The sequence below is a fragment of the Mustela nivalis genome (assembly GCF_964662115.1).
Source record: "Mustela nivalis genome assembly, chromosome: 9".
Classification (NCBI taxonomy): domain Eukaryota; kingdom Metazoa; phylum Chordata; class Mammalia; order Carnivora; family Mustelidae; genus Mustela; species Mustela nivalis.
The window spans coordinates 116,867,713-116,890,507 of NC_139028.1; the positions used below are offsets into that span (position 1 = coordinate 116,867,713).

The 22,795-nt window shown below is 57.5% G+C and overlaps 1 protein-coding gene across 6 annotated transcripts in view; it reads left to right on the forward strand.

Moving 5' to 3' along the window:
- Positions 1-22,795, forward strand: part of PPFIA1 (PTPRF interacting protein alpha 1) — a 69,121-nt gene that overhangs the window by 6,441 nt on the left and 39,885 nt on the right. For 4 of the 6 annotated variants that reach the window (XM_082749148.1, XM_082749147.1, XM_082749146.1 and 1 more), the window contains exons 3-10: positions 14,946-15,047; positions 15,403-15,567; positions 16,174-16,248; positions 16,611-16,712; positions 16,875-17,096; positions 18,538-18,684; positions 20,393-20,527; positions 21,977-22,060. In XM_082749148.1, the coding sequence (XP_082605274.1) occupies positions 14,946-15,047; positions 15,403-15,567; positions 16,174-16,248; positions 16,611-16,712; positions 16,875-17,096; positions 18,538-18,684; positions 20,393-20,527; positions 21,977-22,060 (1,032 nt within the window). Of the gene's footprint in view, positions 1-14,945; positions 15,048-15,402; positions 15,568-16,173; positions 16,249-16,610; positions 16,713-16,874; positions 17,097-18,537; positions 18,685-20,392; positions 20,528-21,569; positions 21,645-21,976; positions 22,061-22,795 lie in introns of all 6 variants that reach the window. The other 2 variants (XM_082749144.1, XM_082749145.1) reach the window with 1 other exon arrangement.

Below are 22,795 nucleotides of genomic sequence, written 5' to 3' on the forward strand. Positions count from 1 at the left end.
CTGCATCGGGATCGCCTCCGCGAAGCCTCGTCTGCGTCCTGGAACGTGTACTGCAGACGGTAGACCGTCCGGAGAGCTGGCACCCTGTGTTACAGGGGAGGAAACGGGGCGCAGAGAGGTCTGGGCGCTGCAGGGCCTCTGCCCCCTGCTTTGCCCGGGCCGTGAGGTGGTCCTGCGCTGGGCTGTCCGCCGGGGTCCTCCCTCTGGTGCCGCCTGCACGGGGGCCACGGCGTTGCTAATGCACACAGAAGGGCTTTCCCGTGCGCTGTGACCCACACGTCGTGCTCGGGGCCTGGACTCTGGCCGCCCGCCATCAGAGCAGCCTCACGGGCTGTGGGGACGGCGACGTGAGCATCCCTGTGATGGTGTCGCAGCAGTGACCGCCAGCCGCTGTTCTGCTGGTCACCACTGGGCCGCATCACGGAGTTTGCTTGTGGTGAAGAGTGCTTCTCCTCCTGCTTCCCTGCGGGGGCTGCGGCCAGTAGGCGAGAGGGTCCCAGCGGTAGGGATGCTTACGATGCACGCGGTCCTCGGCGTCCCGAGTGCCCACCGTGTGCGGCACCGCCCCAGAGGCGGTGTGACCTGCGATGCGCCAGTGGGTAACACTCCACGCTGCGGGCATAGACGGCGTCGCATAGCGAGCCGGCCTCGCCGCGCGCTGCCCGGGCGACGTGTGCAGGACGGGGCAGCCGGCAGCGTTTCCGGGAAGGCGGGAGAGCCCAGCCTGTCTGTGGGAGGCTCTGGGGAAGCTTCCTGTGCGCCCGGCGCGTGCTCCTTCCCGTCCACAGTCAGGCTCCGAGCGTGTAACCCGGCCCAGGGCTGGCCCGCGACGTCCTGACCTCCAGGAGAGGCTGGGAGGGCCGGCGCCGGCTGCTCTCGGCTTCCCCGGGCCACGCGCTGCTCCTAAGAGGCGGGAAGGGGGCCCATGGGCTGGATGGCCAAACTCAGTGACATGGCAACAGCGGGACTAAGAGGAGTGACAGTCGTGCCTGTTAAACTGAAGGATGCAGTGTCGTTTAGCGCCGCGGCCGGTGTTGGCACTGCCTGGCTGGGTGATCAGGGAGAATTGTCACGGCCGTCCGCCCTCTGCCCCGACTCCCCTGGGCAGAAAGAAAGGACACTTAGCAAATAAGGATTGAAACGGGTGGTTTGGGGACTCCCTGCTCAGTGGGGAGCCTGCTTCTCCCTCCCTCTACTGCTTGTGATCTCTCATCCTCTCTGTCAAATAAATAAAATCTTTAAAAAAAATTTTTGTTAAAGGTTTTTATTTATTATTTGACAGAGATCACAAGTAGGCAGAGAGGCAGACAGAGAGAAAGGAGGAAGCAGGCTCCCCGCTGAGCAGAGAGCCTGATGTGGGGCTCGGTCCCAGGACCCTGGGATCATGACCCGAGCCAAAGGCAGAGGCTTTAACCCACTGAGCCACCCAGGCGCCCCTAAAAATTTTTTTAAAAATAAAAATGCTATCAGTTTCAAGAAAAACAGAGATGAAATAGTATTGGATGTGGGGAGCCTGGTAGGGGGGCTAAGCGTCTGCCTTTGGCCTGGGTCGTGATCCCAGGCTCCTGGGATCGAGCCCCACGTCAGGCTCCCTGCTCAGCGGGGAGTCTGCTTCTCCCTCTCCCTCCAGCTCCTGCTCTCTCTCTTGCTCTCGCTCTCTCCCTCTCAAATAAATAAAATCTTCAAAAAAACTGTATTGACTGTGTATCAAGGTCACCCTTGATTGACAGAAGGAGCCACGGAGAGCTCTTGGGGCTTCATGCGCCTGTGTGAGGAAGGTGGTGGGTCCCAGTGGTGGGTCACGACCAGCCCCTCTGTACCCCTCACTGCTAAGCATGCTTCCCTCCCGCCCCTCACATCAAGCCTTGGGGCCCTGCAGAATGGCCTCTCGGCCAGAGGCCTTCACTCCTGAGACTGTCTGGTCTTGCGTGAGCGCGGGGTGCCATTACTGTGTCAGGAGTGCGTGCTGATCTGTGAGCACCGCGGTGGTCCCGGCCAGCAGCGAGTGGGGGCTCCGGAGGCGCAAGGCGTCTGTGCAAGCCGCTTCGCAGCCCGCACACACTTGGGGCTCGGGCGCCTCGGCCGGCGGGGGAACTTGGCCTGGGGTCTCGCCAGGCCCTGAAGAGAACATCTGTGCAGAGTTGTGAACGCCGAGCCACCTGGTAAGCTGGTGACCTCTGTCCATCCCTGACCCGCCTGGGCCTGTGTTCTGATTTGTAAACTGAGGTAGCGTGTGGGTCTAGCAGGGTGGCCGAGCAGAACGTGTGGGAGAAGGTAGGAGAAGGTCTTGGAAGCCATAAAGCAGGGGGCAGATCTAACGTTACGGAAACGAGTATTCGCGTCGCCCGAGCCCCCGGCGCAGCGTCTCAGGCTTCTTGATCTTGCTCGGGACCTTCCTTGTCCTCGCTCAAAGGGCTGCTCGTTCTCAGGTCCGTGTATTTCTATCGACGAAGCATAACAGAGCCACAGAGAAGTTCCCCAGTGAGGTCCCTTTGGTCAGAGTTTCGTGCCAAGACCTCGGATTTATTCTCAGCTACTGTCTGTGCCCGAGGCTCGTGGGGCGGGAACCTCAGAGCCGCGAGAGTCTGAGCAGAGTCACGAAGCAGTAGCGGCTGCTGGCGGTGGCATGTCCCTGACTCCGTGCCCGCACGCCGGCTGGTGGGACACCTGCACTCTGCCCGCCGCTTTGCCAGGGTGTGGGGAGCAGCTCCTTCCCCCCGAGCAGACGCGGGGGGCGCCGCGAGGGGCAGGGGGGTAAACTGAGTGTGCTGTCCGCGGAGGGATCGCGGGCTGGAAGAGCCCGCCATGGAGGGGGGGTGACTGAGCTCAGGGTGAGACCTCGCGGGCCGTGTCCCGGAGGCCGTGGGGCTGGGGCCGCAGATGCAGGAGGCGTGGGGTTGTGGAGCCGCATGGCCGACAGTCTCGGCGTTGAGGGCGGGAGCTCACCGGACGGAGGCTACCAAGGGCTGGAGTCAGCGCACCCATGGCACTGGCGGAGGGCCATCGTGTTGGGACAGGGCACTCAGGACAGGGACAGGTGTGGAGGGGCAGGCGCTGTGCAGGCGGAAGAGATGCTTCCTTGGGCAGCAGATGCTTTATTTGGGTCACTTCCAGCAGCCCGGCTATGTGGTTTTCTCGGAGGCAGTGTCGTTCCTGTTCTGAGAAGTACATGAGAGAGAATCAGAAGGTGTTTCCAGTTCCCTGTCCTTGATGCCAGCAGCCTTCGCTCTGCGGCCCTGCCCCGCACAGTGCTTGTGTGCTGGCCGGGCCGCCGGGCACCGGGTGCTGCTGCCTGTGTGGCCGTGGGGCTCGCCGCGGGCTTGTCCTCCCCCTGGCAGCTCTGCTGAGCCCCAGACGGCAGTCCCTGGTAAAGCACTGGCCGTTCCAGCTTGGTGTCTGGGCCTCACCCCGTCCACAGAGGGGAGCAGGCGGCCTGCTAGCCGCCCCCACCTCCCATGCATTGTCCTTGGGCTTTCTGCCGTCGCCTCTGGCTCTTGGGAGATGCTGGCCAACGCTCTCCATCACTGTCTTGTGGATTCTGTCCTCAGGGCCCCCGTGGTCACAGGCAGGGTGAGGGGACCCTGTTGCATGCAGCGCACCTGCCAGAACTGGGTCAGAATTTCTCATCTGTCAGTTGAGCAGCCTCATGGCACTGCTGACGGGGTCCTGTCTCACAGCCCTGGCTGTGCACTTGTGCCTGTGGGTTGCTGTGAGGGCCTGTGTCTGAACATTGCTCCTCATCTAGAACCTAACTTAATGAAGGTCCCCAAAGCATCTCAGAGTGTCTGATCACATATGGAAGAGTCGATCAAGGCTTTCTTTGCACAGCTGAAGTGCTTACGGGAAGCGAGGACATGGCTGCCTTGTGCTGGAGGTGTCGCCAGCTCAGGGCACCCCGGCCCACCTTGACTCACAGCAGCTCCGTGAGCCTGTGAACCACGGGGCAGTGCCTGGGTGCATCGGGGGCCAGTGGAACAGCAGGTGACTGGAGGAGCAGGGCCATTTGTGGGGGAAGGACACTTGCTGTCACTTCCATATGTTTATTTGGTCCAGGTTTTGGTGGCGTTGCCGCAGCGGGGAGGGAGACGACCAGCATCCTGGCACAGGTGGTTCTCGAGCCTGGCGGCGTGAGAGCGAGGGAGCCGCCATCTGCCTGGCGTCCTGCAGTGAGGGCACTCGGGAGGCACGAGGGGTGCCCACATGGTGGTTGGTGTCTGGGGTTCCCAGATGGCTCAGCACAGGTGAGCAGCTGTCACAGCAAAGAAGGGCGGAGAACATAGTCGAGGAATCTCCTGGAGATGTTTTACATCCGTGTGATGTAACCGGACGTAGAAAAGAAGCCTGTTAGAGGAGTGTAGCCCCAGCCGGAATAACGTTTACTTTAGTAAACAGAGCGGCCGGAGCCGGAGTCCGCGGCCTCTGCGATCTGTATCCCTGGTGGTTTATAAGCTGCCGAGGTTCACAGCGTTGTTTTCCTTGAGATTTATTTATTCACTTTGCCCAGGGGTGGGGGGAGCGGGCCCCAGGAGGCCGCTCCAAGGGTCTGTCCCGCAGGTGGACCAGGCGCAGGGTCAGAATGGGCAGGTGGCGGGGAGCGCCCCCGTAGCCGCGTCGTTTGCAAGGGCAGAGCGCGGGCAGCGCGGACGCAGCCGGCCCGCGGCGGGTGGCCTTTGCGCTCACAGGCGCGCACGTCCGAGCGGCCGCAGACAGGACGGCGTCCCCAGAACCGGCTCCGAACCCTCTGCACTCCCGTCCTTAATCAAGGGAAGTAAGGGGCAAAGGAACGTGCATCCAAAAGCCATGGGTAGGCGAGGAGCCGTACCTCTGTCCCCACCAACGAAGCCCAGGACGCAGTGCGGGCGAGAAGCAGGAGCTCCGTGCTGCTCGGCTTCGGGGTCCCCAAGAGTCCGTGGGGTGCTGTGAGGAGAGGGGGTCACAGGCTCCAAGAACTTGAGGGCGAGATACGCAGGAAGCGCGACTGGAGAGCTGACGCTGTTCGGGAAAAGTCTGTGTGGGGGGTGGGGCGTGGGGGGCGGCTGGGAGCCCAGGGCGCCCTCTGGACGGACGCGCTGAGCGCGCTGTGCTCTTCTCCCATCTCTCGCGTGTGGATGCTGTGGGGATCCGGATTCACGTTTGAATGTGTCCCAGGGACTTCCTTTCGGCCGTGTGGCCAATTGAGGGAGTCGGAGCCCCGAAGCCCCTCCCGCCCGCGTCTGTGGAGCAGCTGGCTTCTGCCGAGAGCAGGGCGCACCCTCGGGGGCGGCACGGGGACGGGGTGCTCGTTCAGTTGTCTGGCCTGTGCGCTGGGGTGGGGCACCGGTGCTGCCCCCCCACATCGGAGATGGAGGACGTGGAGACCGGTGTGTGGTCGGAGAGGTGAGTTGCTGCCCAGCACGGAGTCATGGCGACTGACCCGAGGATGCTCCTCTGAGCGTGTGTCCTCGTGCGCCCTGCCGGGGGCCCTTTCCCAAGGCCCCTCGGAGCGGCCCCGTGCCGGTGAACCGTCGCCCGGCCTCCTCGCTGCTGGGCACTGAGCACTGAAGGGGCCTGTAGAGGGGGCAGAAAAAACCAAAAGACAAAATAAATATCCCCCCCCTCCTGCCAGAAATTAAACCTCCAGGGCGGACGGGCATTTGGCCCGGTGGCGGGAGCAGGTCAGGGGAAGACTGGTCGATTGACAGGTCTGCGGCGGGGGACAACCGTGGGTCCAGAAGCAGCACAGGAACAAAACGTGTTCAGGGAACCATGGGGGAGTTGGGACCATATGCTGTGCCCGAGGCACAAAGTGGTAAGCAAGGAGGCTGGAGAGAGAAGCCGGCAGAGCCTGCAGAGGGGGCCTTGGGAGCCGCCCCTCCAGAGCAAGGACACGTTCCAGAAGACGCCGTGTGGAGTAGCGTCGGGGCAGCCAGCCGTCAGTCAGCATGGGGGGCGAGGAAGGAGGCCATGTGCCCAGGTGTCCGGCCCGGACGGCTGGAGGGAAGCGGGCCTGCACTGCGCCAGGGCGGACAGCACGCTAGGGACCGGAGCACGGACGACCTCAGTTTGGGGAAGATCATTTGAGCCTCCTGGAAGACATGGAGATGTGCCGCGGGCAGGTGGGCAGTTGCCCAGAGTAGTGGGGCGGGGCGTGGCGGTGGCGGGGGCAGCCTCGGACACCGGTCAGGCAGGCATGGTGTGTCGGACGGGCAGGGGACCTAGGATGGAGCCATGGCAGCACCAGCAAGTGTGCGGTGAGCAGAGAACAGGGGAGCGGGATGAGGCAGGAGAGTGGGAGGGAGGAGGCCGGGGCTCCCCATGGGGCAGGTGGCAGCGTTACTGGAACCGGCCTGGGACCAGCCAAGATGAGGCCATCGCTGGGGTCTCAGCCAGAGCTCTTGCTGTGAAGTGACGGGGTCGGGAGCCGCGGTGCAGGGACTGGTAGGAGAGCGAGAGAAAGAACCAGCGACTCCCGGGAGAGCCGTGCGTCTGCGTGGCTGTGAGTGCTACGCTTGGGTCCTGTAGTCTCCCGAGTTTAGGAGAGGAGCACGGAAGGGATTTAAAAAAAAAAAAACACCACGATGAAAATGCATACTTAAAATTGAATAGAAAGTGTAAGTTGAAAGTCTCATTTCCAGCCCCCTTTCCCAGCCACAGTGGGTGACCTTCATTAGGTGAGTGTCCGTCTGCAGTTGTCTTGTGTTCATACGGAAAGTACTAACACGTGTTGCTTTTACCCAGATTGAGATCAGCTTGAAATACTGTTCTGCACCATGTTTTTTTGGATTCAAAGCATATAGTCTTGATTATTTCATCACTAAATACTCAGTATGAGCAGAAGTTTTGTCAGTGTTTGTTGCTGAAAGAAACTGACAAGGAAACATAAATTATATATATTGGAATTTTTTAACTGCTTGTGAATTTTATTTTGATGCTTGCAAGTACAAGTCAGTGTTTGAAAAGCCAGTGCCGCTGCACTGAGATGTGGCTCCAAGTAAGTCTAGTGAGCCCGTGAGCCCCATCCTACAGTCCTGCTTTCTCTCCCAGTGTTCCCGCTTCCTCACGTGCATGGATGAGCAACGGTATGTAACCTTCCTTTTAGAAAGCGGGGGTGGGGGCGCCTGGGTGGCTCAGTTGGTTGAGTGTCTGCCTTCGGCTTGGGCCATGATCCCAGAGTTCTGGGATTGAGCCCCATGTTGGGTTCCCTGCTCAGCAGGGAGTCTGCTTCTCCCTCTCCTCCCCCTGCTTGGGCGCACTCTCTCACCCTTTCAAAAATAAAGTAAGATCTTAAAAAGATTTATTTTAGAGAGAGAGTGAGTGAGAGAAGGGGCAGAGGAGAGAAGCAGACCCCCTGCTGAGCGCAGAGCCTGACGTGGGGCTCGAGCGCATGACCCTGAGATCAGGACCGGAGCCGAAATCAAGAGTTGGACACAACCAACTGAGCCACCCTGGCACCCCCTCTATGACCTTTCTGAGCATACCTTTAATACCTTTAATAAGACACTGGGGTTTCAGAACTTATGATTTGCTCATTCATTTTGGTATATAAATTTCCAGTTTTCTTTTCAAAATTTGGCATGCTTTTAGCTTCTACCGACAGAAAATAATCCAAGCCCACTCGGCAAGTCCGTTTTTCAGGTATTCCTTTCTGATTACTCAAAATCAGCTGTTTCTGTCTGTCGCGCGCTCTGCTCCTGCGTGTGAAGGACATGGTGTTACCTGCCTTCCGTGAAGCTTTGTTCTTGTCTCAGCAGGTTAGCAGAATAGTAAAAACTCAGGAAAAAATAAAATGGAGCCAGTGGTGGAGATCAATACCAAAGGCTGTGGAAACGTAACTAACTCCTAACTCGTGATGACCAGGGGACCAGGGCAGGAGAAGGGGGCGGGGTCAGGACCTTGGGGGGCGGGGTGAGGCTTCACAGCTGCTTTCTACCCAGAGTCCTCCTCCTGCAACCACTGGGACGACCATGTTCGTCACTTTGGGAGCTGAGTGTCGCATCTGAGCCAGGGGACTTCATTTAAAATTGGACTGAGTGTGGATCTTGATCAGTAGTGTCTGACTTGTATGACCCGAACCTGTTCCCCAGGTCTGAGCCTCTTGTCCGGAAAGGATTCGCCCTTTCTAGCATTTCTACCATTTCACCAGCATTTTCACGCACTATGTGAAACCCGGTTCTTAACCTGATTCTCATGGTTAAATGTTGCTTTTCGGGTTCACAGTCCGAGGAATGTCAAACAGAAGCACGAATCTGTTTTGCTCGGACTTCTGTTTTATTACAGTGAGAGAACTCCGGGGATGGGCGTATCTGTTCCCTTCCAAGAAATACTTCAGACTTTGATCCTAGTAACTAGAAGTCACTTTCCTATGTTCAGCTTGCCATGTTTCTTAAGTAAACCTGTTTTCTAAAGAGGAGAAAGTGGTGCTGACCAGGCGGGTCACTCGTGGACTGCGTTTGGGGCCGGTTCTGCTGCCTTTGGTGCTGCCGACAGTGGGAGCGCAAACATGGTCCACATACGAACATGCTTTTGGAATCTTAAACTTTGGAATTTCCTGTCGAATGTTTATCTGAACTCCTAAGTTTAAATTTGGTTGATACTTTTTCACTTGAATTCTTTTGTCCAAAGAGAAAGGTTTTTCTTTGAGTAAGCATAATTGTGAAATCTTAGAAATTCATTTTCTACCATCGCCAAAGCAGTGTATTGTAGAGTGGTTTGGGCTGTTGAATTAATTGTAAGAAACACTTACATTGAACCAAAATGATGCGAAATAAATACATTCTCTTCATAGGTGAACAAAAGACAGTTTGGGATCTATGAAAAACATCAGGGACTTCAGACTCAGACTTGCTTTGATGAAGGAGGAGTTACAGGAAAAGTGAGCCAGTGGGGGTCTGCAGTGAGGGGCTTGTAGCTAAGTGCAGGTAAGGCAGGTAGGTGATCCCCCCACGGCCATGATCCAGGAGGCTCTGCGGTGACCGGCTCCTCCTAACCAGGGACTCAGGAGTGACCGCCTCTTCCTTACTGGGGACTCAGGAGTGACCGGCTCCTCCTAACTCGCGCGCATGGGAATGGTGGGCTCCTCTTAGCCGGGGGCTCGGGAGTGACCAGCTTCTCTAGCCAGGGGCCGTGGGAGTGATGGGCCCCTCCTAGCTAGGCGGGGACACAGGACTCACCTGGGAGGCTCTGTGGTGGTCAGCTCCTCGTGGCTAGAGCATGTCAGAATTTTGGAGCACCGTTTCACTCCTTCTCAGTATCCCATGTCCGCTTGCTATGATTTGACTAGGTATTTCATTCAAAGCCAGTGAGATTTGTTCGTAATCGAAAGGCTTTTAAAAATAAAACAGTGATATTCAACTCTCCTGGACCCACAGTCCAGGACCCTACCAGGGTGTCTGCGTAGTGGCCCTCTGCCCTTCTCGTGGCCCTCCTTCCTCTCCTGCCTGAAATCCCAGCACAGCCTGGCTAGCCCCTGGCGGCTTTCACTTCACTGTCCTCAGTGGGCAGGATGCTGTGCCCAGTGCTGCCTTCTCTGTGCACATTCGCTGGTCCCGGGCCCCGCTCCCCCAGGCAGTTCTCCCGCCGCCTCCCCAGTAGTCCTTGCCCGTCCTGTCTGCATTTCACTTCAGCGAGGCTGGGACAGATCAGAGGACACCCATAAACGCCCACCGCACGTCTCCTACTGGTCTGGGTCTCTGCTGGGCGGCCTTTCCTCTCCCCGGGGAGGAGCCGTGCACTCCCAGGACGGGCCGCCCTCTGCGCCACCCCCGTGCTCTGCTCCCAGGGGCTCAGAGTGGCCGCCCGGTCAGTCCTCCTCTCCCCTGGGTTCTTACCACAGAGGGCTTTTCTGGACCCAGATCTTCTTCTTTCTCTCACCCCCCACCCCTGACTCAAGGCTTTGCTGCTCCTCCCATGCTCTGCTGACTCCTGTGCAAGTCAGGCCTCCAGCCGCCGTTGCTCCGGGACAGCCGCCCACGGCCCCTGCTGCCCTCCGCCTCAGCGGGCCCGCCTCTCGGTGAGCATCAGCGGCCCCGGCGACTGTCCTCCGGGGAGCACTGGACGCCTGACTCGGGCCCTTCCTGGTTTCCTCCTGCTCGCCGGCCGCTCCCGCTGCGCCTCATGTCCCACGTGATCGGCATCACACACCTCCTTGAGCCTCACCTCTATGTCCCTGCGCTCAGCACCGCGTGGTTTGCCCGCAGTGCGACTGCCCTCCCGCCTCCGCCGCCATCCCCAGGAACCCCAGCAGCTACACTGTCTACCTGATGCTGCCACGGCCTGTCTTTAATGCCCCACACGGGACACAACCTGGACTGGACTGTCCGAGCTCCCTTCCACACACGCCCGGCCCAGAGCCCTGCCGTCCTCAGGAAATGCTGCCTGTCCGTCCCTTGCTCCGGCCGCAGCTCAGGAGCCCTCCCGGGCCTTGCTCGCTCTCGGACCCATTGGCTGTCCTGTGCAGCCTGTCTGGAACCAGCCAGCGCCTGCGCCCTGGCCTGCCTGCATTAGGGCCGTGCCTGATGGGTGCCCCCTCCCCTCCTTGCCCCATACAGGGAATCCTTTAAACTGGTGAAGGGCACGACAAGTGGTGTGTTGCTTACTTGTGTTCCATTTTGAAAACTCTGTCTTGGTCTCAGGTTCTCTGACACGGGTCTTGATTCAGACCCTCGTGTCTCCTAGGGCCGTGGCAGCTCTCCAGCTGTGGGCCTGGAGCCGGCTTCCCGCTGTTCTCCTCCTCCTCCGGCCCCGCTCCAGCGCGGCTCTCAGGGCTTCCTCCGACCCTTCTGAGCCCGCCCTCTGTGTCGGGCACTGCCTGGGCTCCCTGTTCAGGGCCCTCAGAGTCTGTAGATGGACGACTCCCAGCGCCTTCGGGATAAAATCGGACTCCTCACTGTGGTGCGCGGGGGCCTTCCGTGTCACCTCTGCCCCCACCCAGCCTCCCTCACCCTGTCCTGCTTAGCGCCTGGGTCGCAGCCCACGGACACCCTTTTCCACTACCAGACACCTTTGTGCTTCTGTGAAGAGGCTCTCCCCTGCCAGACAGCGGCTCCTGTCTGGGATTCACCGTGCCGCCCTCTCCTCCGGCGGCCCTCTGGGGCCACATGGCCACCTCCCGTCACAGATGACCCGACGCCGCTCCCATGGTAGCCAGGGCGTTTCCCGCTTGGAGCGCTGACCACACTGGGGTCACTGCGAGGAGCACCCTGAAGGGGCCAGGCACGCCTGTCCTGTGTTGCACTAGAGCGGACGAGCGGCCAGCTCTGGAATGGACAGTGGCTGCCTGTCCTTGTGCAGCCCAAACTCACTCTTTGACTGGGCTCATCCGCAAACAGCAGTGCAAAGGTAAAATTTAAATATAGAAAGAAATCAGCCCAAATATATAGCCAGGCCCCCACGAGAGAAAAATACCCTTCAGTGCAGAAACAGAAGAGAAACCCAGTGTGTGGTCAGCGTGAGTTGGCCTGGTTTCCTGGCCTGCGGCGCTCCAAGCACCAAGCGTGCAGGGACAGTGGGAAACTTGGCTCCTGCACTGGGGGGTAGCAGGGACTAATGTGTCCAGAGGAACTAGAACTAAAATCAGACTCGCTGTTTGGCGCTGGATTCAGATGAGGCTCCCCACGGAAGGTCTCTGTCCCTGGTATACTGGGGCTTTATAGGAAGTCGTGGGCCTCGGGAGGGTGGGAAGCACTGCCTGGGCTGGGCCACACTGTTGGTGACTCTCTCATGGGATCCACATCGTCTGTAAGGAACAGGCAGCAGGAACCCTCAGTCACCGTGGAAACCTAGCTCTGGCCTCTGGGCCTTGGGACGCCTAGAGGGGCAGCCGCTGGACACCAGGCAGGGAGGGACGCGCCAGCAAGAAAAGCTGCTCAGGCTGAGCTGGAAACCAGATCCGACGCTCCGAGTCCGCACCTACGCAAGTATGCGTTTCCTCCATCTGCAGGCCAGCAACGGCCAGAGTGAGTCTGTGTAAATGCTTGAACAGACACACGAACATCGCGGAGAGAAACAGGAAGTGGTAAAACAGGAGCAGAAGGGAAGCAGGGAAGGCGGGCACGAGAAAACATCCTAGTTCAGTGACCGAGAGAGGGATCGGCTAGCACGATAAACCTTGCCCCCGACGTCGTCGGACAGCAAAGCAGTGAACTGACCCAGATCGCGGCACCAGGCCCCGGCCCGGCGAGCCCACCCCGACACCCCCCCCCCCCGCTGCCCCCGCCCTTGGACTTGCCCGCCACGTGAGTGATCTCGGATCTCACCAGGACTGGTTTGGATCAGGTTCTCTTTCACCTAAACACGAGCGGTATTTTCTGATGCGAGATCTCGGTGACTAGATGCAGATCTCTCGGTGTTAGGCATTGAAGGTCGCTGGTTATTTACAGCAGGAGATGGAAATCAGAGTATTTGGCCTAATTCACTTTGGCACATAGGAAAGGAGTGTCTGCGGCTCGGGAGAGAGCAGGAGCCGACGGGAGAGCAGGGCCCCCTCCACGCCGCTTCCCGGCCAGGCCTTCTCCCCCGGTGCCCGCTGGCTCTCTGGGACGGGGCGGCTCTCCACGCCACCCGGGGCAGGTCTGAGGACATGTTTGGATTGTTCTCATTTAGTTTTACTGTCCTTTCTTTGTGGCTCTGCCTTGACACACGGAAGTAAAGAGTTGTCAGGGTTCTGGAGCAGGAGCAGCCTCGTCTGTAGAGAGCCGTGTGTGTGTGTGTGTGTGTGTGTGAGAGAGACAATCACGTTGTGATCCCCTTCCTTCGGCTTGAAGGTGTCCCCTAATGACTTCCCCCTGTTTTGAAGACGGGTACTGGAGGGTGTGGGTGCGCTTTCTGCGGCTCGGCTGCATCTGCTCTGCAGGACCAGAACGTATTTCGCGGAAAGTGCGAGCTTTCTGTGCCGGCCAGCGCCGCTGCAGTGAAGACCTCATGGACCCCCAGGCTCATCTTCGCTTGCAGGGCAGGCCATAGCGTGCGGTGCGGGTCGCACGCTCTGCTCGTTCCTGGGGCGTCTCGACTTGCTCTGCCTCTTGGGAGCGCGCCCAGCAGCACTAGTGACTGGCACTTCGTACGGGCCGTGGGGTGGTGGTCGGGCTTCTGGGATTGCAGTAAACAACAGACTGGCTGGAAGCATAGGCCGTCGCCTCTGACTGCGACGCACAAGTTACTGGAGGACAGAGCTGCTTACGGGAGAGGACGAGTGTCCGGCAGATTCCTGCCGCTCTCGCAGCCGCCGTGGTAGCCGCAGGAGGTGGCACGGGATCTGCGCGCGAGCACCGCGTGGACCGCAGCCGCCCACGCGCACGTGACTGAAGACCGCGGCCAGCATGGGCTCGCGTGGCTCTCGGCTGCGGGCGGCTCCGGGCATGGGACGGGGAGTGCTTGCACGCGTGCACTCTCATAAAATTTAACTTTTTGTAGTAGATTTGCACATTTTATGGCCGCAAATGATAAAAAAGGCTAGTACCTATATATATTTTATACATTTATGACATGCCTTTTTCTTAAAAATGTTTTGTTGTTGTTGTTGTTGTTAAAGATTTTATTTATTTATTTGACAGACAGAGATCACAAGTAGGCAGAGAGGCAGACAGAGAGGAGGAAGCAGGCTCCCCACTGAGCAGAGAGCCCCATGCGGGGCTCGATCCCAGGACCCTGGGATCATGACCCGAGCGGAAGGCAGAGGCTTTAACCCACTGAGCCACCCAGGCGCCCCTTTTTCTTAAATTTTTGAAAAGATTTTATTTGAGAGAGTGTGAGTGAGAGAGAGAGCAGGAGCAGGAGCAGGGGGCAGAGGGAGAGGAACAAGCAGGCTCCCTGCTGAGCAAGGAGCCCACATGGGGCTCAGTCCTGGTACCCCAGGATCGTGACCTGAGCCAAAGGCAGACACTTCACCGACTGAGCCACCCAGGCGCCCCTTTCTTAATTTCTTGACATTTTCTAGGCTACTCAGTTCATCTGTCAGTTTTTTCAAATTGTTGCACATCTCCAGAAGATTTTCCAATGCGTTTACTGGAATAAATGCAGGTAGAGGTGGAACTGCACAGTTGAAGCCCTGGCGTTGGCGGGTCAGCCCGTTTCGGTTCTGTCGTGGCTCTGTAGGCTTTTGTGCGCCAGCCTTGCGAAGTCGGATCGCCGGAAATGCTGTGCGTTCCGCGGTCAAGTTCCCTCTGAGTTGCAAAGGGTTAATTTACAAATGGACTTCAAGTATGCCACTTGTTAGTTAATTTTCTAGAGTTGCTTAAATCAACCACTCTCTGGACTTTGAATGTCAGATTGTTAAGTGAACCTTTATTCCCTCCTTTGTCCTTTGAAGAGAAAACTCTTAGAAATACGGAGATTTGTGGACAGAAGACGTTACTTATTTCCGAAGAGTTTTGCCTATTGAGAAACTGACCAGAGAGTGTGTGTCCACTTCTTGGAGCCTGCCCGTGCGTCGGGCCCCAGGGCGGTGCTCAGTACTGTGGGGAGCGACCCCACAGCAGGGAGGGGAACCGCATCCCCTCAGGGACACTTGCCCCAGAAAGTTCTCTGAGTACAGACATAAATCTTCCGCATCCCTGGCCTCACGGGCCTGCCAGCAGTTGTGAGAGGTCCGTTTCACTGGGTTGACTTTGAGCCAGTTGAGGCTAACGGACCAGCTTTGGGGGCTGTCAGCCCCTTCCTGGGGCTGCCCGAAGCCCGTGGTCTTCACAGGCTCCAGGAGCTGGCTGAGGCAGGACAGGAGGCTGGAGGCGAGCAGTGGCCTCCGCGGCCTGGCGTTCTCCCCTCAGCCAAGGTTCTGAGCTGCATATCTGCGAGGCGCCAGAAAACCTCCCTGGCCCCTTGGGTGTCAGACCCCGTGCTCGAAAACACATGGGACTCGGGCGGGTCACAAGGAGGGAGCTTGTGTGCCTGCAGGACTCTGGGGGTGGTGGGCGGGTGCGGAGGCTAATGACCCCTTGCCCCCCTCCCATTTTGCTGCCCCGCCCCCCCAGGAGTTCGCGACACTTACCAAGGAGCTCAACGTCTGCAGGGAGCAGCTCCTGGAGAGAGAGGAAGAGATCGCAGAACTGAAGGCGGAGCGGAACAACACCAGGGTCAGTAGGCGCGCGCTCGCCGTCCACACGCTGGCAGGGGTTGCCTGGGGGGCACGGCTGCTGCCTGTAGACTCAGGGTGCTTCCGCTCGACCTGCTTTGAACTCTCTGTCAACATTTCCCCGTGGAGTCAACCCTGACGGATGAGCTCAGCACGCTCAGACCATGTTTGGGTCGTGATGAGAACTAATGCGGTTTTAACTCATTCTGGGGGTGGGGGGGCTCCCTCATTTTAGACTGAATTGAAGGGATTCGTGTTTGGCCTGGCTTGCGGTTAAAAGGGGTTTTTGCCCCCAAGGGAAGTGTGAAATCACAAGTGCTCTTTCAACTTGCTTTTGCCTTGGCCTGTCCCACCAGCTGCTGCTGGAGCACTTGGAGTGCCTCGTGTCCCGGCACGAGCGGTCGCTGCGCATGACGGTGGTGAAGCGGCAGGCGCAGTCCCCGGCGGGCGTGTCCAGCGAGGTGGAGGTGCTCAAAGCCCTCAAGTCCTTGTTCGAGCACCACAAGGCCCTGGACGAAAAGGTGCCCGAGCTCCCGCGGCTCCCGGTGTGCGTGTGCCCTGCGTCAGGGATACGCTTCGTGCGTGTGTGACTGCAGTTCACTTCTACCCTCGAGCTCCTGTACACACCTTTTCTGTGAGAGGACAGACTTCTGTACGGTTACAGCGTGGTGGTTGGTAGAAATGTCTTAAGACTTACCATATGCTGTATATTGATTTGTCATGGGTAATGTAACTTATTTAGGGGAAGATTTCTCTCAAATGCAAAATTTAAAGCTGTTACAAAGTAAGTTTTTTTTTTTTTTTTTTTCCTCCCCACGATCTTATTTATTAGAACAGATGAGCTGGGTGGGGTAGCGGGAGAGGGAGGAGCAGGCTTCCCGCTGACCGGAGAGCCAGATGCAGGACTCGATCCCAGGACCCAGGGATTATGACCTGAGCCCAAGGCAGATGCTTCACTGACTGAGCCACCCAGGCGCCCCAGCAAGCCAGTTTTCTTGACATTAACATCAGTGAAAGACATTGAAGCCATTCTGTCATGTTTCCTTACGCAAATGGGTCCCAAGGGTGACTTTACGTTAAGAAGCAATTCCACAAGAACACGTACACACTCAACCCTCTGTTTCCAGGTGAGGGAGCGGTTACGAGTAGCTCTTGAAAGGTGTAGCTTGTTAGAAGAAGAACTCGGGGCCACACACAAAGAGGTAAGCTGCGTCAATCACCAGGGAATTTGATTAGAGGGACTCTAATTTTTATCCCTTGTTTTCATAAGAAGCAGGAAGCCTGCAGTGCTGGCCATCAGGCGTCACTGCTCTTTCTGACCAGCGAGCCAGCCTCTTGGGCCACTGCAGTGACCAGCACTAGGCTCTTAGCGCTGGGTCACACGGTCCCTTATGTCCCCATCGTCCAGTCGAGAGCACTGACCTAGTTGCTGACCCAGTTGTGTTCAGGCTAGACAACATCACCGTGTGTGCTGCCCAGTCCCATGTTTACAGTTTGTAGTTGCATCTTTCCGAGAGGAATTTCTCTTTATTTCCTCACTCTGTGTTCAATTCTTTGCTTTTAGCTAATGATTCTTAAAGAACAGAATAATCAGAAAAAAACGTTAACCGACGGAGTGCTTGACATGAACCACGAGCAAGAAAATACGCCAAGCACAAACGGAAAGGCAAGTCCTTAGTGTCTGTGTCTTTCCCCGATGTCCTCTGTGTGCTCCCGAGGGCCGTGGGAGCCGACCCTGGCATAGATTGGGCCACTTGACTCTTTCCGGGAAGGGCTCTGTCCCTTAACTCACCAAACAAGGCTATTCAAGGATTTTTTCCCCCCCCAGAGATCTTCTGACGGTTCTTTAAGCCACGAGGAAGACCTTGCCAAAGTCCTCGAGCTCCAGGAAATCATAGACAAGCAGTCAGAGGAGCAGAGCCGGATGAAGGAGCGCCTGGCCGCGCTCTCCGGTCACGTGGCGGAGCTGGAGGAGGACCTGGACACCGCCAGGAAGGACCTCATCAAGTCTGAGGAAGCCAACACCAAGCTACAGCGCGATGTCCGCGAAGTGAGTGACGGGGCATCGCCGCGCCGTGGTCCAGCTGAACGCGGGTGCTCGGGGGGACCCTTGTGTGTGCACGTCTCCCCTCGGCAGAGTCGGCCGTCTGGATCTCTTCTCCGTCACGCTTGTGTTTCACTCTGGTGCAGGCGTCCGTGTCTGCCGTGCTGCTAGTCCGTGCACTGATGTGGGCCTCACACGGTGGAGGGCGCGCGCTGGCCGCCGTCCGAGCTTTCCGACCTGCAGCGCCCAGAGGGCTCATGTGCTCTCAGACGTCGGTGGTCAGACCCACTGGGCAGTGGGCCTTGCTCACACTGGGGTCCCCAGGGTCCTGCTGTCAGACCCGGTAGATGGGTACTGGTTTCCACGTGTGCAGTGATTTATGGGAATCGGATCATGTTTACAAAACAGGTAGAGGGCAGGATGCTTTCTCTGGCGCCCCCACCTGTCGCTCCCTCTACGCTGTCCCTGTAGACAGACAGTCATCTCTCCCCGACACCCCGCCGACCCCCACCCCCCGGGCTGCAGGAGGACCTGTCACACCCTCGGACGTGGTCGCACGGGCTTCCTTTCTGCGCAGTAGCAGAGCCGGCCTCACTTCACCCAAGAGTTTAATTAAAACAAAGAAAGATATTTGTGGGGGTCATACAGCCTACCTAGTTGTATTTTTCTTTAGCAAAGGTAGGAGATTCTGTAGCTGAGTTTAGTATGCAGAGAATTGTGAAATTCTCTTTTTAAGACTCCTCACTTGAAATACTAAGACTTCGCTGACGTAAGTTCCTCAGTAAACAGGGAGGGACCTAAGATGAATCTTTAGGGTGGGGGACAGGAAGGCGGGGCGGAAGGTTCTGGGCCCACTTCCTGCGTCAGACCCCCCCAGGGTGAACTTCGCTGCGGGATGGGCCTCAGACGGTGGCTTCCAGTGACGGCAGACGTGGCGTTTTGCTTCCGTTGATCGATAGCAGTGCTCCAGTTCTGGGGTGATTGGCTGCCGTTTCATCCAGCCTTTATGCAGGGGAATGACGGCTGCATCCCCTGATCTGTCTGGGAGAGGCCGCCGCCTGCTCCGTGGAAAGCCCGCTGGTGCCGGGGCCGGTAGAGGCCGTGCCTCATTGCTCGCACCTTCAGCGCCCGGCATTCTTGCCGTGTGGGGAGATTTGATTCTGCGTTTCCTTTATAGCGTCATGTAGGAAAGAGTAAGCTTGGTACACTTAGTGGCCAGATGTAGTCTTACGACAGCTGAGTCTTCATTGGTCATGTAGGGGCTTGGGATGTTTGAGGTAAGTATGTTTTCATTTGTATTGGAGGCATTGGCACCTCTCAGTTTTGAGGACACTGGTTTTATATTTGACTTTGAAAATCAAGATTGAGTCTGGTTTTTGTGTGTGGAGTATATTAATGTGCATACGTTAATTATTTGCCTTTTTTCCCTTTGAAATACTTGACGTAGGCCCTGGCCCAGAAGGAGGACATGGAGGAAAGGATCACTACTCTCGAGAAACGCTACCTCGCAGCACAGCGCGAAGCCACCTCTGTGCATGACCTCAACGATAAACTTGAAAATGAGATTGCAAATAAGGACTCTATGCATCGGCAGGTACTGGCTTTCGTCGAACTTCATTCGACTTTCGTCTATTACTGATGAAGTTAAAGACCTTTTTCCTGTGACTTTTGTGTTGGAAATCAAGTCTCAGTGTAAAGTTTTTATGATCTTAGGAAATTTTATAATCTTAGGAAATAAACCAAGTTTAAGAACTTGGTTACCTCAACTTGTAACTTTTTACTTATTTAGGATTTTACGCAACCTCCATTCTTTGCTCTGCTTTGTTTTTTCATTGCACATTAATCTGGTGCATGTTAGCATTTCTATCAGAGGAGGAGGGAACGGCGGAGAGTGTGGAGGCCCTTGGCCCCTTTTGTTGGTACTTGGAATGGGGGTGAATGGCAGGTGCAGAAATGGGTCCCTCCCGTGATTGGGAAGCCACACTGGCTTCTCTGCCCTGCTCAGGTCATCCGGAGTTAGCAGGAGAGCCAAAGCCAGCCTCTTGGAAACAAAGTGAGCTTGTCTGGTATGTTGTAAAGTGTATCGTTAGGTCCAAGATAGTAATAAAAAGTAAGATACTAGGAAACCATTCAGCATTACATTGTGCGGTGCTCTTCCAGAGCATGTAAGACAGTAAAAGGTAGACGACAAAACACTGCGTATAGTGTGCTATGTCTTCCGAGGGCGCGTACAGATAAACACAGACACGCATGCACAGGAGAAAGAAGGAGCCCGCACGCGAGCAGGTGTTGGGCTCTCAGGAACCTTGGCTTATCCATGATTTAAAAAAAATTTTTTTTAATGTTATTTATTTATTTGACAGACAGAGATCACAAGTAGGCAGAGCAGCAGGCAGAGAGAGGGGGAAGCAGGCTCCCTGCTAAGCAGAGCGCCCAGTGCGGGGCTCAATCCCGGGATCCTGAGATCATGACCTGAACCGAAAGCAGAGGCTTTAACCCACTGAGCCACCCAGGAGCCTCTTAAAATTTCTTTAAAGGAGCAGTCTTGTTTGAATTTTCTTCATTAAAAAAATGTTTCTTAGAACGAGAGTGTTTTTAAGGAATACTCAGTTACGAAAATAACATGACTAGCATTTCATTAGGTGAGCTCTTAGAAGGCCTGCGCTTCTGAGGTCGTGTGAGCTGCGTGTGGCTTACACTCCCACGGTCTGTGAAGGGCGAGGCCTTCGCATTTTTTAAGCAGGTTTAGGACCGAACCTTCTTTCCTTAAGTTGTCCAGAAGAACGAGCCAGCTTCTACAGAACGCGGGTTCTCTTTAATGCCTGGGAGCTTTTTTCTATTTAGAGGCTTGGGGGTGCTGGGTGGCTCAGTGGGTTAAGCCGCTGCCTTCGGCTCAGGTCATGATCTCAGGGTCCTGGGATCGAGTCCCACATCGGGCTCTCTGCTCAGCAGGGAGCCTGCTTCCTCCTCTCTCTCTTTCTCTCTCTCTCTGCCAGCCTCTCTACCTACCTGTGATCTCTCTCTGTCAAATAAATAAATAAAATCTCTATTTAGAGACTTGGTTGAAGATGTTTAGGAAGAGCAGTGCTTTGGCAACAGGTGTTTTGCACGTTGAAATCAGGCCCAAGAAAGTTGGTGTATGTTCCTCGCAGGAAGAAAAATCGTACTCGGAAGCAGCTACCAAAACAGTGGGCTTCTGTCAGCTCATTCAGTAGCTCTCACGCTTAGGTCTCGTTTCGTTGCATCAAACGTAGGAGCGGCCGGCAGACGGGCTGCGCTGTGACACTTTGCTTCCCTCCTAGACCGAGGACAGGAACCGGCAGCTGCAGGAGCGCCTGGAGCTCGCCGAGCAGAAGCTGCAGCAGACCCTGCGGAAGGCTGAGACGCTCCCCGAGGTGGAGGCCGAGCTGGCGCAGAGGGTGGCCGCGCTCTCCAAGGTGGGCTGCCTGTCCCTCGGGGCCCGGGCCGGGACTTGGAGTTGGATGGTGCTGGGTTCGCGAGCCCTAGTCACCGTTGTTCCTCGTGTCGGCGTGTCCGAGCCCAGGAAGGAGTTCGGGGCCGTGTCCCGCGCGCTTCTGTCTGAGGTCGCGTGCTTTTTCAGCGTCAGCAGCCGTCCTGGTTTTCGTTCTCCCTGCGTTGATTTCCCCCGTTTTGTCAGATGCGAACTGCACTGGTTCCGGAGGGCTCGTTCCGACGCTCACTGCTGCTCGGGGATTCGAGTCCATACCTCAGAGCTCGAGACACGAGCTTTGGCTAAAGCAAGGGTCGGGGCGCCTGGCTGGCTCGGCCGCCAGAGCGTGCGCCTCTCGGTCTCGCCGCTGTCAGGGGAAGCCGCACGTGGGGTGGAGAGATTATTTTAAAAAGAAAGGATCGATTTTTCCCAGAAAAATGGAAATCCTGTTCTCTTTTGAAGGTGATCCAAATAAGTATATAATACCGAACTCTTTAACTCATTCACGGGTTTGAGAGAGAACGGGCCAGCATGTGGGCGACACAGCCCTGCCTCCCAGTCCTCGGCATCCACGGGGTGGTGGGAGGTGGGCGCCAGCAGGCAAGGACGCAGTGTCCAGCTGTGATGTGGTGGCTGCTGAGGTCGGGGGGTCCGCGTGGGAAGAGGAAGCACAAATCCCAGAGAGCAGCCCAGCCTCCCAGGGCGCAGGCACCCAGCAGGCAGAGCGCGGTCGCGTGCCCCCTGGCGAGGGAGCCCGCAGGGAGCGCCCGCCAGTCCTCACGTCTCGCCTGGCTCCGGTTTGTGGGGGCCCCGGGGAAAAGGGGGCAGGACGGTCCCAGGTGCTGTTCTCGAAGGCTGCCCTTGGCTCGGGCAGACGGTATCAGGGGCTTACAGGACCGTGCCTAAGAGCAGGCTCGTGGCTACCAGCTTGTAACAGCCTCTCCTTTCCTCTCCTCTGTGATCTGCGTGTTAAGTCTCCGTTTCTTTTCTCCCCCTGTCATCGCTTCTGTCCCTGGTCGGCCTTGTAGCCTGACCTCTTGTCTTCGGGAAGCTGTGCCGCTAAGGAAGCTAGACTGTTCGAACTCACTTCCCAGCTTAGGAAGGTAGCGCGTGCGCGGCTCCTTGCTGCTTGCCGCTTCCTGCTGTCTGTGCTGAGCGAGCCCGGGAGACAGCCCCCGGCCGGGCCGGGCTGCGGGGAGGCCTCTCTGCACGGGAAGAGGCTGGCAGTGGCCCGGCTGGGCCTCAGTGGCCTGGTGCTTGGCGCTGCAGCGCGTACGGCCGCACAGAGTGCGATCCGGGCGGGAGGAGAGGCCACCCCGCCCGGCGGTATGTGAGCCCCGCACAGAGCATGTCGCGCTTGTGGCTGTTCCGGCTGGTGCGCAGCATGTGGCACGGATGGGGCCGCGCGTGGGGCTGACGGTGTCTTTGCCAACAGGCCGAGGAGAGGCACGGCAACATCGAGGAGAGGCTCCGGCAGATGGAGGCCCAATTGGAGGAGAAGAACCAGGAGCTGCAGCGGGTGCGTGTCTGGGCACACGGGCTGCGCGCCGGGCGCTGCTGGGGGAGGGGGCGCCTTGTTTCCCGCTTCTCCCCACCCAGACACTGGTCCCCTTCTTGACTCCATCAGGTGTAGAGTTTGTGGCCTCCTCTGCCAGCTGTCTGCTGGTGGGTGCACCCCTCACACAGACCATGTCACGTCAGCATTGGTGGTGGGGGACGAGACCGGTGCCCCGGGGCAGTGCTGCTGGGGTGCAGGGACCCCATGTCCCACCGCTCTCGCTGGCTCATCAGGAGAGCTGCTCCGCGTGCAGGTGGGATCTCACAGGTGCCCCTCAGCCAAACTGCAGGTGCTGGCTGGGGCTCCTAGAGGATTAGTCTGCTCGCCTAGGCCATGACATTGAGGTCCTGAAGTCAGGTCACGGGCCTGACCTTGATCCTCAAGTCCTGAAGTCTCGCTCAAGACATAAAGGCACCGGCCAGGATAGCTCTCCTGAGAAGAGGACGACCGTCCTTGAGCTGTGGTAGGGAGGGGGAGCGCATCTGCTGAATCCCCAGAGAGTTTTCACTGGAGGAGTTGCTCATGTGTCCGTGTGGAGAAACTCAAGCCAACCAGGCCACGGCCCCAGTCAGCTGGCCCCTAGCCGTAGGCCTGCAGTTCAAGGCCATCAGATTTTGTTTTCACCAGAAGCATATGTGCCTGGCCAGGGGCTGCCAAAGATCACACACAAGCTCATGGGAAGTGAGGATTCTTTTT